This window comes from Hyaena hyaena, unplaced genomic scaffold (assembly GCF_003009895.1).
Source record: "Hyaena hyaena isolate Hyena2069 unplaced genomic scaffold, ASM300989v1 scaffold_780, whole genome shotgun sequence".
Classification (NCBI taxonomy): domain Eukaryota; kingdom Metazoa; phylum Chordata; class Mammalia; order Carnivora; family Hyaenidae; genus Hyaena; species Hyaena hyaena.
The window spans coordinates 250,998-266,395 of record NW_024081410.1 but is presented as its reverse complement, the minus strand read 5'-3'; the positions used below and the strand labels follow the sequence as shown (position 1 = coordinate 266,395).

The window sequence follows — 15,398 nt, the reverse complement described above, 5'->3', positions numbered from 1 at the left end:
TCCCTCTTTCCTGACCCTCCCCTGCACACGGGCTCTCTCTCTGAGAAAATAAAACATTAAAAAAAAAAAAAGTCATGTGGGGGACTCAGCTGGTTAAGCATCTGACTGGCTCAGGTCATAATTTCACAGTTCGTCGGTTCGAGCCCTGCGCTGGGCTCTGTGCTGACAGCTCAGAGATGGAGCCTGCTTTGGATTCTGTATCTCCCCCACACATGTGCTCTCTGTGTTTCCCCAAAATAAATGAACATTTACAAAAAAAATTTTTCAAGTAATGTGGCAAGTGGAGTTAAAAAACATAGGGGCACCTGGATGTCTCAGTCAGGTAAGCATCTGACTCTTGATTTTTGGATCAGGTCATAATCTCAGGGTTGCTGAGATTGAGCCCCGTGTCTGGGGCTCTGTGCTGACAGAGCAGAGCCTGCGTGGGATTCTCTTTCTCTCCTTCCTTCTGCCTTCCCCTGCTCATGCGTGTACATGCTCTCTCTCTCAAAATAAATAAAAACATTAAAAAATAATAAATTAAAAGCTGATGAAACAGTTTCTTTAATCTCAACCACAGAAAGGAAAGATGAAGGTGGACCCAAATTCCCAAGTTACAAAGGCTAAAAATATCTACAATGTATCCAAATTTTACTTTAGAAATACAAAACACAATCAAATAACAAATCCCTGGGCATTAAGGAAGATACATTTTTTTTAAAGTCTCTGATTTTAAATGGGTCTAAAAGCTTTTCCCAGAATTATTAAAAAAAAAAAAAAGAATTTAAATCCAACTATCTGACAAAAACCAGCCCACTGGTTTTAGATGGCTTTCAATTACCTAAGTGATATCCGACACTGGGTGCATTATTAACCTGAACTATAGAAAAGGTCAAAGTCAAAGGGACTGGATTGATCTAGCTTAGAGAAAAAAAAAAAGGGGATTTGTTCCTCCCCATTAAGGACAAGCAGAGATGCATCATTTCCTATTACAGGGATTTTAAACTGCAATTACAGAAGCTATCTGTGTCCTGAACTGTAGTACATAACAAAGCAAATGTCTGAGGACCCTAAAGTTCTGAAAAAGTACACCATTCTTATGGGGCCATCTCTTTTCTAAAGGAAGGCTAAATTTTGAGGGTCAAAAATATTTAAAACATTCTAGAATATGACAATATCCAAACAAGGAGAGGGAAGACAGAAGAAAATTATAATGTATACATAAAAAAAAATTATAGCATAAAGAGCGATGTTTCCCAGCATTCTCTGTCATATTTGTAAATATGAAATCTGCAGTCATCCACAACTGAGAACAGTAACTCCACATCCACTCTTTAGAAACTGCTGTGGTTATAACCACAATGAATAAAACTAGACATTCAGAAACGCTGGCTTCCCAAAATTCTACATCACTCGAAAATGTGAAGAGATTTCTAAATTAACTCAGGCTGAAGAGCAAAGCTTAAAACAGAAACTAAGGACAATATGCACTTACATATCTAGCTTTACAAACTCACTGACAAAATGTATCTATTTATTCAGAAAATGAGTCAGCGACAAAAGATTTGGAAAAACAAAAAAGATTTCCAACTCATTATTAAACCATACATCCAACAGACAATCATTAAAACAATATGGTACTGCCAGCCAAGCAACGAAAAGAAAATAGAGTCCTAAGTCCGGAGATGTTCGCTGCCCTCCACAAGCATGTAATTTTAATGTATCAACTAAAATGAGCAAACAGACTAGTCTGCGGGTCTCTGATTTGGAAGATGGATTGTATGAGGCAACAGAGACTGAGAAGAATTGAAGACAAACACGGTTAGGAGTGAACTGCAAAGGTAGGTCAGCCAACTCCAGTCAAGAGTAATCTCAAAATCTGTGCCAAGAAACAGAGGACCTACATGGACAAAGATATGAGTAAGCACAGTATTTACAATGTCCCATCAAAATAAAAAAATCGGCATTCCTGTAAAATGTATGGGGTTGGCTATTTCTGAAGTGAAGGGGCCCATCCACTGTGGCCTGACTGAAACACAAATTGGCCTGAAAGACTGGCAGACCGTGATCAGCAGGGGGTGGGGGTGCCAAATGCCCGGTACTGTTCTTGGATAGGTGTTCACAGTTAGCATTTCAGGAGATTTAACAAGGAGGGCAATCAGATGTGGATCTCTCTGTACCAGGTGGAAAATACAAGTAACATTCACCACACGGAGACCAAAATTCAAGCAAACAGGGCTTTTCTGGCTTTCTGATGGTGAAAATGTATATGGGTAGCTCCACTTTGTAACAGATTAGCAGATGCAGAGTCTAACCCCTGTATTCCTTTAGGGTTAAACATAATTTGGCTACTCTAAGCACCAAAGAAAGAAAGTATTTCAGCTGATACAACTAAATCGTAATCAAGGAGAAATTCCATGCATTTCAGTTTTCAAGGAACTCGGTAGTCTGGCTTTGTGAGAAGCTGAAACTTATCTATACCATATATCAACCATATTCCCAAGTTATTTCCTGTTCTTAATATCCTTTTCTCCAATATCACTATGAACAGGCAAAATATAAGTGGGACAGAACATCACAACAGAATACACACAAAACAGGAAACTTTAAGAGAAAAACATTAAATTCGTCACAATGAAATAAGAAAGACTAATGCTGATCTGGTTCATTTTACTGATACCTTAATTAGAAACCTAGAAATCTCTTCTATAAATTCAATTACTAAGACCATAGTTGATTTTGTTTGTAGTGATGGAAATCAGGACTTAATGTTTTCATACTTAAATATTCCATGATTAAGCAACACATGAAGATATGCATCTCATTTTAATCTTCTTTTCCAGCTAATGATTTGATCATTATATTATATTTTAGCCAGTCTTACTTACTAGCAACAAATATATTAATCATGGAATAATACAGTTCACAGGATTTTGAGAGAAATCAGGGCCACTACTGTCTGCGACCAAAAGTGAGGAAGAGAGGGCAAACAAAGGAGCTGAGAAACCAATGTCCCACGCAGGGTACAGACAAATGTCCTGGGGCAGGGAGTGGCTGCTTTCAGAAAAGCGGAAGGTAGGACAACAAAAAGCAGCTTCAACACGTACTTGATTAAAATCAGGATCTTTTTCTCCATCTGGTTTAGCTTCTTCCTTATCCTCCTCTGTTTCAGAACTACTCACATTCAGCTCTGGAACTGAATCCTTCATCACCTGAATGCAAACAGAGAGAGAGAGAGAGAGAAAAAAAGGGGGAAAGGGAAAGGGGGGAGAAGGGGGGGAGGGGGAGAGAGAGAGGGATACGGAGCGGGGAGGGGGGAGAGAGAGAGAGAGTCAAAACCTTGCAGGGCAGGCTTTGAATGGTGTGGGGGCTTTATCAATAGTGGGATAATAGACCAGGCAGAGAGGATCAAGACTCAAGGTCTGTTTCCTGTGCTCTTTTAACATGTTAGTTTGTATCCTAGGACTTACTCTTGTATATAATGTGGTCATCATAAATGTAAGTAAGCAGTATCTGCAGAAGTTATTACTATCAGGCTTTTACAATGATGTGATTTTACAGAAGGTCAAAGAGGCTCTAAGTTTACCCTGTACCCTAGCATGGGGACTGTCAAACCATTCAGACAGCTGGAGCCACAATACTCCTTCCAACTGAGAAAGGGAAGGATGGAGCAAGTGCTCTTTTACATTATGAAATACCCGTTAGGAAACTCCAAACAAACAATAAAGCTTTAGATACACTGGATACTATTTTTTTAAATGTATTTATTTTTGAGAGAGACAGAAAGCATGGGGGAGGAGTGAAGAGAGAGAATCCCAAGCAGATTATGCCCTGACAGCCCCAAGCCTGATGTGAGGCTGAAACTCAGGAACCTTGAAATCTTGACCTGAGCCTTGAAATCTTAACGCTGGTTACCGTTTGCCATCATATGTTTGAAGATTTACTTTTTTAGCAAATTCCAAATTTCCAATATAATATTGACTATACTTACCACTATATACATTATATACTCTACATAGCCATGACTTCATTATTTTATAACCAGAGGTTTGGATTGCTTGATCTCCTCCACCCACTTGGATGCTTAACTGATTGAGCCACCCTGGTAACTCCTTCACCCATTTTTTTTTTTTTTTAATTTATGTATTTATCATTTTGTGAGAAGAGAACAAGAACGCAAGTGGGGGAGGGAGGGAAAAGAGACAGAGTCACAAACAGGCTCCAGGCTGTTAGCCCGAAGCAGGGCTAGATTTTATGAACCCAGCGACCATGACCTGAGCCAAAATCAAGAGGCAGATGCTTAACTGAGGCACCCAGATGACTCAAGGTCACTGTAGTTTTGTAATATAATTCAAAATCATGAATCCAGCTTTTTTCTTTCTCAAGATTGCTTTGGCTGCTGGAAATGTTCTGTGGTTCCATTCAAATTTTACGATTGTGTTGTTTGATTTCTGTGAAAAAGGCCATTTCAATTTGATAGAGGTTCCACTCAATCTGTAGATTACTTTCAGTAATATCGTTACTTTTACAATATTAATTCTTCCAATTCATTAGCAAGGAATAGCCTTCATTTCGTGTCTTCTTCAACTTCCTCCATCTTCCAGTTTTCAGTACAGATCATTTACCCAATTGGTTAAATTTATTCCTATTTTCTTTTTCAGGGATGTGTAAATGGGATTGTTTCCTTAAGTTTTCTGGTGGTTTGCTGCTAGATGTACAAAAATGCAACTGATTTTTTTTTTTAAAGCTCTACACCCAATGAGGGGCTTGAACTCATAGCCCTGGAATTAGGAGTCACATGCTCTACAGACTGAGCCAGCCAGGTGGCTTGCATCTGATTTTATTATATATTGATTTTGTACCCTGCAATAGAGCAAAATTTGTTTGTAAGTTCTAACAGTTATTTGGCGAAGCCCTTAGGGTTTTCCATACATAAAACCATGTCATCTGTAAAGAGCGATAGTTTACTTCTTCCTTTCCAATTTGGATGTGTTTTTATTTCTCTTTCCTAGCTGCTCTTGCTAGGTTTTCTAATAGTAAGTTGCATAAAAGTGGTGACAATTGAAAGCCTTGTTCCTGATCTAAAGGGGAAAGCTTTCACCTTTTTAGTATCGACTATAATGTTAGCTGTGGGCCTGTCATATGAGACCTTAATTCTGTTGAGGTATGTTCAATCACTACCCACTTTATTTTTTCTTATAAATGGATAATACATTTTGTCAAATGCTTTTCTGCATTGAGATAATGTTATTTTATCCTTTTTATTAATGAGGTGTATCATATGGATTGATCTGCAGATGAATCATCCTTGCTTCCCCACTTGATCACAGGGCATGCTCCTTTTAACATACTGTGAAATTTGGTTTGCTAATATTTTGTTGAGGGTTTCTGCACCAAAGGTTACAAGAGATATTTGCCTCTAATTTTCTTTTTATGCAGTATCTTTGCTGGACTTGAAAACTAAGTTTGGGAGCACTCTCTCATCTTCTACTTTTTGGCACAGAGCCGGACATGGAGCTGGAATTCACAAACCTTGAGATCATGACCCAAGCTGAAGTTGGACATTTAACCAACTGAGGCACCCAGGGACCCTGCAGTCAACTTATCCTTTAGTTCTGTTAACATCTGCCTTACATACTTAGGTACCCATATGTTGGGTGCATATTTACAAATGTTACACGTTTATGTTCTTGTTGGATTGACTTATTGTTATGTAACAACTATCTTTGCCTTACTATAATCTTTTTTTAAAATCTATTTTCTCTGGGGGCACCTGGGTGGCTCAGTCGGCTCAGGTCATGATCTTGTGGTTTGTGATTTCGAGCCCCGCGTCGGGCTCTGTGCTGACAGCTCAGAGCCAGGAGCTGCTTCAGATTCTGTGTTTCCTTCTCTTTCTGCCTCTCCCCTACTCATGCTCTATCTCTCTCAAAAATAAATAATGAATCATCAAAAAAAATTTTAAACCTATTTTCTGATATAAATAGCTTTCCTTTGGTTTCCATTTGAATAAAACAGCTTTTTCTATCCCTTCACTTTCAGTCTGTGTATCCTTACATCCGACAGAAGTCTCTTATAGGCAACATGTAAGTGGCAGATAAGTCTTGTTTTTTGTGTCCATTCACCTACTCTGTGTCTTTTGATTGGGAAATTTAGTCCACTTACATTTAAAGTAACCATTAATAGGCATTTCCTTATTGCCAATTTGTTGTTTTCTTGTTCCTCTCCTCTTGCTCTCCTCCCCTGTCCATTGATGACTTTGTTTAGTGCTATGCTTAGATTCTTTTCTCATTATCTTTGGTATCTACAATAGGTTTTTGCTTTGTGGTTAACACAAGAGTCACACTTAAAATACACTGTTATATAGCAAGTTAAATTGCATCATATTCTACAACTGTTTTTGTTTTTATACCTCCAATGTTTTTGATATAATTTTCTACATCTTTTTTATTTTTTGGGTCCCTTAACTACTTTTAACCTTCATACTAGCTTTATTAAGTGATTAACCACTTCCTTTACTATATATCACTGAGATTTTTACTTTCACATTTCCTTATAACTAATTAGTATCCTTCCTTTCAGCTGAAAGAAGTCCCTCTACTATTTCTCATAGGGCTGGTTTAGTGGTGATAAACTCTTTTAGCTTGTACTTGTCAGGAAAATTTTCTCTCTCCTTTACTTCTGAATGATATCCTTGCCAGGAACAGTGTTTTTGATTCAAAGTGTTTTTCCTTCAGTCCTCTGACTATGTCACGTTACTCCCTCTGACATGAAGAGACTGTATTGTAAGTCTTTCTCGGAGATTCCCTCCTAGGTAACAAGCTGTTTTTCTCTTGCTGAATTTAAGATTCTCTAACTTTTGGGGCGCCTGGGCAGCTTAGTCGGTTAAGCGTCCGACTTTCGCTTAGGTCATGATCTCGCGGTTCGTGGGTTCGAGCCCCGTGTCGGGCTCTGTGCTGACTGCCAGCTCAGAGCCTGGAGCCTGGTTCAGTCTGTGACTCCCTCTCTCTCTGACCCTCCCCTGCTCACGCTGTCTCTCTCTCTCTCTCTCCTAGAAATAAATAAAACATTAAAAAAAAAAAAAGATTCTCTAACTTTTGAGAAAATTTTAATTAGTGTGTCATGGTGTGTAACTTTTTGGGTTTCTTTTATTTGGAATTCTCTGGGCTTCCTAGATTCAGGTGTCTGTTTCTTGCCTACATGAGGGAAATTCTCGGCCATTACTTCTTCAAAGAAGTTTTCTGCCCATTTCTTCCCCCCCTTCTCCTGGCGCCTATATAATATGTCTGTTGTTCTTTTGCATGTGGCGTCACAGGTCCCTTAAGCTTTCTTCACATTTAAAATTTTTTTTAACTGCTCTGGGTGAATTCTGTAGTGTATTCCAGATCACTGGCCTTTCTAGTGTTTGAGGTAATCTCCTGTAGACACCCTCTAGTATATTTTTCAGATCAGTTTTTGCATTCTTTAGCTTTGTAACTTGATGCTCTCTTATATTTTCTACCTCTTTATAGAATGAAACTGTGTTCATCAATTATTCTCCCAAATTCTGTAAGCATCTTTATGACCTTGACTTTGAACACTTTATTAGGTAAATTACTTATCTGTTTTGTTAAGGTTTTTTGTTTGTTTGTTTTCCTTTTTTGCTTGTGTTTTTACCTTGGAACCCATTCCTCTGTGTGCTCATTTTGCTGGACAGTTTCAATGGGGTAAGTGGAACTCTCTCCTGGTCTTGAAGGAGTGGCCCTGCATTAGCACTGAATCTTACTATTTATTTAACCTTCTCTTACTTCTAGTTTGTATGTCTGAACTTCTAGTTTCTATGCCCCCAGGTCTGAAACTGAGTGTTTCAGACCTGGGGGCATAGAAAGGCAGTCCCCTCCAGCCATGAGAGCCCAGTGCCCAACGGGCATCCCTTGTGTAGGCTGGATCCATTCCCCACAGCTCTATGGTTCCTGTGAATGTAAGCCCCCTTGGTTTTCAGATACATTCGGGGGCCTCCTCTCTCTGCTGCATGTCCTAAAGGCTGGGGTACCTGTGGGTCAAAGCCCTTCTCTCCTCAGGGAGGAGTTCCCTATTTACGAGATTCCCCCCCATGGTGGGTTGCTGTGCAAGGAAGTGGTAATTTTGATGAAACTGTATCTCTGCGACCCGTCTTGATGTGGCCCCTTTATCCTTTGTGAGGCACCTGTTCACCTAGTTCTCGGTTCCTTTCAGAGGGAGTTATTCCACATGTAGCTGGAGACGTGCGGTATCTGTAGGTGGAGGTTACGTGCAGGATCTTGCTATGCTATCATCTTGAACCTCCTCCCTTTCTGGGTTTGGTCTTGATCTTCTGCATGAGACACAAATATTCTTTTTCTTTTTTTTTTTTTAAGTAGGCTTCACCCCCAGCACAGAGTCCAAGGCAGTATTTGAACTCACAAACCTGAAATCAAGGGCCAGAGGCTTAAGCAACTGAGCCACCCAGGCACCTCAAGAGAAACAAATATTCTTGAGGGCAGACACCTTGTCTGTCTTTTTCACCATGGAATTCCCTCCCTGCCAAGACCATTCCTGGCACACAGCTGACATCCAATAATTATCTGTGGAACAAATTAATAACTGACTAAATCCACATATAATCAATGTAACTATTCATTTTCACTCCTTATCCGATTTCAATTCTTAGGCCAAATAGCTCTAAGGAAACAAAAATGTGATCCTAGATCCTAGATCCTCCGTGAAAAGCCAACCGCAAGCCAAAAAGCAAGCTTGATCGTTACTGGTCATGGCCACAAGAGGGACTGGTACCTTTTTATTATCCACAACTTTGTGGACGTAGATGGTGGCTTGAGTGTACTCACGCAGGTCCCGCTGCTGTTGACACAGTAAGCCCTCTCTGCATTCTGGACAGAGTTCTAAAAAACAGAGCAAACCAGAAGTGGCTGAGGAATTAATGTCAAAGAAAAGAATAATACAAAAACAAACATCAAAGTAACCAGGAAGCATTCACTAATTAACTATTACTCATATTTTCTATTAATTTATTCCATTGAGCTAATAATAAGGAAATCCATTTACTATCAACAAATAAAGACACAAAGAATGGAATGAGAACAGGTTAGTTACTGTCTGGGGTGTATTAGTCTGGACCAACACATGGTCTCTAATTGTAAGTAGGGAATAGAGTGGTCACTTCCTTTCCTTCCCTCTTAAAATGTCAACTTTTAACTGTACAAAATGTATATAGATGAATATGAAAACTTACTTGGCTCAGAAATATACTGTGTTTCTGAAGGGCTGACATCTCCCACTTCCGTTCTTGTGATTTTAATTACATGATCCACGACAAAGAGCTTTTGAATCATCTGCCACTCGCTGGGCCATATGAGAGCTATACTGTGCAAAAGAACCCAACATGCCTTAGGACACATGGAAATTAGGAGAACCAACACAATCTGCTCGTCTCCCCAAAACTAAAAGCGATATTTAATACAAAGAAGTTCAAAAGGAAAAGATACATCTTCCTCAACAATGAACAGTAGATACCCTCATACAAAACAATGATGTTTGTTATAGCGGTGAAAGCAAATGGACTGAAATTATAGGAACCAATGTGGCAATATTTCAAAATCCGAAACTGAATACATAAGTTAGTTGTAGAAGGATATCATATGCTGCCCATTTATATAAAACATTTAAAATATGCAAAATATTACTCTGTGTGTGTGTGCGCGTTTTAAAGTAGTATTTCTGAGGATGATAGCCCTCAACTTCAGGCCAGTGGTTACTGCAAGGGACAAAGAGAGAGAGAAAAGGAGGAATGGAAGAAAGGATAAGTACTAAGGGACCTTAGATTTCATTTGAATTCTTTTTTAAGTCAATTTTATTTATTTTTTTTTAATTTAAAAGACAGAGAGCGTGCAAGTGGGGCGGGGGGAGGGAGATTGATTCTTAAACAGGCTCCATGATCAGTACAGAGCCCAAAACAGGGCTCAATCCCACGGCCCTGGGCTCATGACATGAGTGACATGAGCTGAAATCATGGGTTGAACACTCTACCAACTGAGCCACACAGGCGCCTCTGAATTGTTTAACTTTTAAGCTGGCTAGTACACATATCTGTTTTATTATTATAGATATTTTCCAGATGTCCAACATTTACAGCACCCCCGCCCCACAAAGAGGAAGGAAGGAAAGAGAGAGCTGGGGGAGAACCTAGAAGATGTAGACTAACTCTAAGCTTCCATAATGATGTTAAAGTATTAACACGAATAATGAACTCCCCACCTCTAGCTTAGTCCCAAAGACACTTTTATGTGTTCCAATTTTCACGGTTTCTATCACAGGCACTCTACCTTCTCTTACACAGTTAAACATTATTTGAAAAGATAAAATGGCAACAGCAGGGGGTGAATTTCACATTACGAGTCCTCCTGGAAGCACTTGAAGGGTGGCACAAAAATTCTGATGTTAAGACCCCAGAATTCCTGATGACCAGCTTATTGGCTTTGTTCTGGGGCCAAGCTGCCTTCCTCCTCTTTGTTTCCTGAAGCCTCGTGGCTGCAGGAAAAACTGCTACAATCAAGACCCTGGTGGCTCTGGGCTGCTGGAAGGCATCTGCTGAGAGGCCGTACTGGTACGAGCAGCAGGAAGAAGAAAGCAGGGCTTTGGGGAGGACAAAGCACAGAAAAAGAGCAAGGTGGTCTCAGGGGGCTTCTCGCCTTTTATGCAGAGGCAGTCTTGCTTTCTTTAAAAGAAAAAGTTACGTGCTCCACTCTGGTGGAGTTTATGAAATGACACACGACCCCCCCCACCCCCATTCAGCGAAGGCCTAGATTCTTCAAACAGACTGCTTATGTCAGAGGAAAAATTACCTAAATATACTTCATTAGTCATTAGAAAAATCACAAGAGAAGAAACTCACAGTTTAGAATCTTCTTTGGTCATGGAAGCAAATGTAAACATGAGTCCCCCGTGGGGGCACAGAAGAGCACTGTTTCCAACTGAAGACACGGGACTACATCTTGTGGGTTTTCTATTCAAACGAGACAAGGAGGGCCAACACTTCACTATGGCAATGACTTCAGATTTTTAAAGTAATTATTTTTAAGTCAGGCACACATTTAAAAGGATACTTGTTAAATAAATGTTTTCTTAAATTTAAATTAAAAGAAAGCTTTTAATATGTTAAAAAAAAAAAAGTGACCATCAATGATACCATGATCAGAATCCGTAACTTTTTTATTTTAATTTTTATTTATTATTTTCATTTTAAGAAGCCTCTACGCCCAACATGGGGCTTCAACTCACTGCTCTAAGAGTCACATGCTCTACCAACTGAGCCAGCCGGGTGCCCCTAGAATCCGCAATTTTTTTTAATGTCATTGGGATTTTGACATTTATTTTTAAAAGATAGAGTGTGGGCAGGGGAGGAGGGGGTCAAGATCTGAAGCAGGTTCTGAGCTGTCAGCACAGAGCATGACGCAGGGCTTGAACCCACGAACTGTGAGATCATGACTTAAGCTGAAGTTGGATGCTTTAACTGACTTGAGCCCCCCAGGTGCCCCTGGAATCCGTAATTCTTAATATTAAAATAAACAACAACAAAACGCAATAAAAAATGTTGGGTTCTACCTGACAAATTTCCGCCATTCCTCTACAAAGAACTGTGACACGATGTACAGGACCTCTGTACCCTGGAAGAGACGCACATGCAAGTGCCTGTTAGCTCAGTGCTAACCGAAATCCTTTAGGCAAAATGCTTTTTTCCATATACTGTGTTTCTCCTTCTTCAAGTTTTACAAATAATATGTAAATACAGTCCTCTGCCAAGGAACCGTAAGCTAGAATAAACCCACTGATTAGACTATGTAACCATGAGAATCTGGGTTGTTCTGAAACAGTTCACTGGGAATTTGTCAAGAGCCTTAAAAAGGTAAGAATTCTATCCCTTGAATAGATGACCATCATACCTCTGGCCAGTTGCTGAGACATGGTCTGTTCTTGTCCTGGAACAAATTCGGAAGAGAAGTCTTTTGCTCATTTGCAATCATCTTATGTAAGGCTTCATTTTCTTCCCCTTCCCTTTCTAAAATCTGAAAAAGAGAATGAAGCAAAAAGCAATCAACCCCCTCCTGCTGGCAGCGCAGGACTTGCCTCCTCCCTCCCCCATCCCAAGTACAATGTCAGTTCTGAGAAGTGAGTCCAGGGAGGCGGCCCGCGATCCCCACAGATGCCAGCAACAACCTTCGGTACCTTGCACTGTGAGCAGCATTCTCTGTAACTTGGAAACTCAGGAGCCTTCGGAAAGTACTGCTGCAGTTTGCTCCAAGCCTCTTTAGAAACAAGCCGTCTTTCATTTTCAGATATGCATAGCTCCCCTGAGTTTAAAACAAACAAACAAAAATATTTTGGGGAAAACAGCTTTAAAAGGTCAATATATACCCGTCAAAAGTCTACCTCCTGGGGCGCCTGGGTGGCTTAGTCGGTTGAGCGTCCGACTTTCGCTTGGGTCATGATCTCGCGTTCGTGGGTTCGAGCCCCGCGTCGGGCTCTGTGCTGACTGCCAGCTCAGAGCCTGGAGCCAGTTTCAGAGTCTGTGATTCTTTCTCTCTCTGACCCTCCCCTGCTCACACTCTCTCTCTCTCCTAGAAATAAATAAAAATTAAAAAAAAAAAAAAAAAAAAAAAAAAAAGTCTACCTCCTATTGCATCAACTGCAGGAAAGTTTGTATGTACTCTCTTGTGTTTTCTGTAACTTGCTCCCTCTTTCCCTCATTTCAAAAATCTGTAGATTTCATCTTTAAGGTCATTTAACTCTAAAGGTGGTAGCCTTTCCTGTATGTGCTTAGTCTGGGTCTGTGGTTGAAAAATCAGGAGGTAAAATCACATAGACGAGAGTCGGCCATGCACTTCCTATCTTCCTGCCAGTGAAGAAAGCAGTAAAAGGGGCTGCGGGGATCGTGGTGCCCCTGTGACAAGGCAGGGGTTGTTCAGGAGGAATGCACCTCCACCTAGACTCAAATGCCACACTTGCCTACATGTTTTTTCTTTTCTTTTCTTTTTAATGTTTTAGAGAGGGCAAGTGAGAGGGAGGGGAAGAGGGACAGGGAGAGAGTGAATCCCAAATAGGCTTTCCACTGTCAGCCCAGAGCCCAACACAGGGCTTGAACCCATGACCCTCAAGTTCATGACCTGAGCTGAATTAACAGACGGAGTCACTTGAATGCCACTGTGGTTCCAATTTGTATTATTTGGCTGCTCTCAGCTGATACTTTAGTAAGCTGCGTTTATGTTTTTAAATGTAGTCATTACCCAAAAACACCTTTACGTTTTGAAAATGATACAATTGTTTCTACCCCCATAATGAAGAGTAATAAAGTCAGTGGCCTTTCTAAATACTGTATTATTATTTTTTGCTTTACATATTCTACATAATAAACTGAGAATCAGAAAAATTGGTATAGTCACTGTAGGTTGTTTATAATGAAGCTGGGATATACCCCAGGTCTGTCCCATCCAAACCCCACAATTTCTAACACCTCAAAAAGCATATTCTTACCTTACACCGCTTACTGAGCTTTGAATACTCTCAAGAAAGGGTTACTTTGTATTAAAAAAAAATTACCAGAGAAAATAGGCCACAATGCAAAACTTCACTTTCTGAGTAGGCTGTTAAATTTCCTGAGGCTCTAAGATCCACCCCAACGTGTCTGTCCTCAGACACAACAGGAAATTTTTTTAAGGTTAATTGGTTTATCAGATGTTAACAAAGTGCCTCTTTTTTGATGAAACATGATGCAGCCATAAAAAATATTACGGTAGAATTCCACAACTGATTTAGAAAAAACCCCAAGGCAGTTATAGTTTTAAAGTGGTTTCTTTCCTTTTTTCCAAAAAAGGACCAAAGAGGAAACATGCGGTATGTATATATGTACATGATATAGCACAGTGTGGTTCAGAAAAGCAGTGAATCAAGTAAACAATAATACAAACACAGAGACACTTTAATAGCATTTCATGTAACCATGGATGTGTTGCCCTTGTTTTAATAAGGGGCTATTTTTACTTAATGACTTAGTTTAATGCTGGATGGGTATAAAGAACAACCTAAATTTATTTTGAAGTCAGAAGAGTATTTGAAATCATTCATTTTGCTGCAGTTTAACTGGTCCCCCGTCTTCCTTATGATGTTTCTACACTTAGTTACAAATCATTTAAAAAACTGCCATGATGTAATATAGCTGGATAGGAATTATTATGAGGTCATAGACAACGTTTTTTAGACTTATATCCTGCAATAAGTAAGTTTCCAAAATGTGAAAGAAAGTCTATCAACTATATTCATTCTTGACCAAGATCTCCCAATACAGGACCAAACCAGTCATGACAGATTAAATTCACCAAATACACCTGGATGGCCTAATCCCCAAAGGTTCTTCTGATGAACACAGAAATCTAGCAGGAAACAGTGAGTTTACACATTGTGCATAAATATCCTCACCCCCAAAATCTAGTTCAAACTATAATAACTTCGGGGTACAGAACATCTGAAGAACTTATAAAAATAAAACAAAAAGCTGTCCACCTGCTAAGCAATCTGTATAATAAAAAAGGTTTAAGTTACAGGAAGGTTATCCAGTTAAACGAATATAAAATCAAATGGAAATGAACACTTCATACACAGAAAATATCTGCAATAAATACTGAACTCTATGGTAACAATCTCCTAATGGAGTATAATCTGGTGATTAATTCACATAAATCTCTCATGTATTAAATAGACACAGGGCTTTATAAACACATCAGGATTTTACTATACAGATATGCAAATTCAAAATAAGGACTTCCAGATAAAAATGACATTTATAATTGTACTTTCGGTGCCTCCTCAGATATCATTAAACCAGAGCAAAGGGCATTTTTTTAAAATTTGTAAAATCACGGTGATAAAGAGAACATAGAAGGAGAAATGCCAACAAAAATGTTTGAAGCTTAAGAGCAAATGGATGAGATGGAAGAAAAATTAATTTTAAAGTGGCAAAGGTGAGGAAGTACAGAACGGCCCCCACTGACCCAGTAACTAGAAGTACACAGAGGTACGGATGAGATTACAAAACTGCAGAACAGACCAAAAGTCTCTGTTGTTTAGGAGGCAGTTAAAATTCTCAGCTCCCTTCCTCTCTGCCCTCCAGATAGAGCCCCTCTACCCGCAGAAGACCGCAGGCCTCCCTGAACATGCAGTGAGAGGCGGGCGGGCCCCTGCACTGGGGACAGAAAGTGCAGATGACTGCGGCCGTGAGCTGAGGTGGGACAAGTAAACGCTTCACATGGAAGGCAGAGACTCCCCAGCACGCTTCTCTCTTATAACCCAGAGCAGTGCTGGCCCAGTCAGCTCTGCCCGAGCATGAAAATGGAAAATGTTGATGGGGAAATCTGAGA

At 39.9% G+C, this 15,398-nt stretch overlaps 1 protein-coding gene across 5 annotated transcripts in view; it reads right to left on the bottom strand.

The window, feature by feature from the left end:
• USP48 (ubiquitin specific peptidase 48) overlaps nt 1-15,398 on the bottom strand; it is an 87,933-nt gene that overhangs the window by 12,509 nt on the left and 60,026 nt on the right. For all 5 annotated transcript variants that reach the window (XM_039218744.1, XM_039218743.1, XM_039218745.1 and 2 more), the window contains 7 exons: nt 12,214-12,338; nt 11,931-12,053; nt 11,593-11,654; nt 10,883-10,993; nt 9,224-9,354; nt 8,767-8,873; nt 3,087-3,191 (listed from right to left, as the gene is read on the bottom strand). In XM_039218744.1, the coding sequence (XP_039074675.1) occupies nt 3,087-3,191; nt 8,767-8,873; nt 9,224-9,354; nt 10,883-10,993; nt 11,593-11,654; nt 11,931-12,053; nt 12,214-12,338 (764 nt within the window). The remainder of the gene's footprint in view (nt 1-3,086; nt 3,192-8,766; nt 8,874-9,223; nt 9,355-10,882; nt 10,994-11,592; nt 11,655-11,930; nt 12,054-12,213; nt 12,339-15,398) is intronic.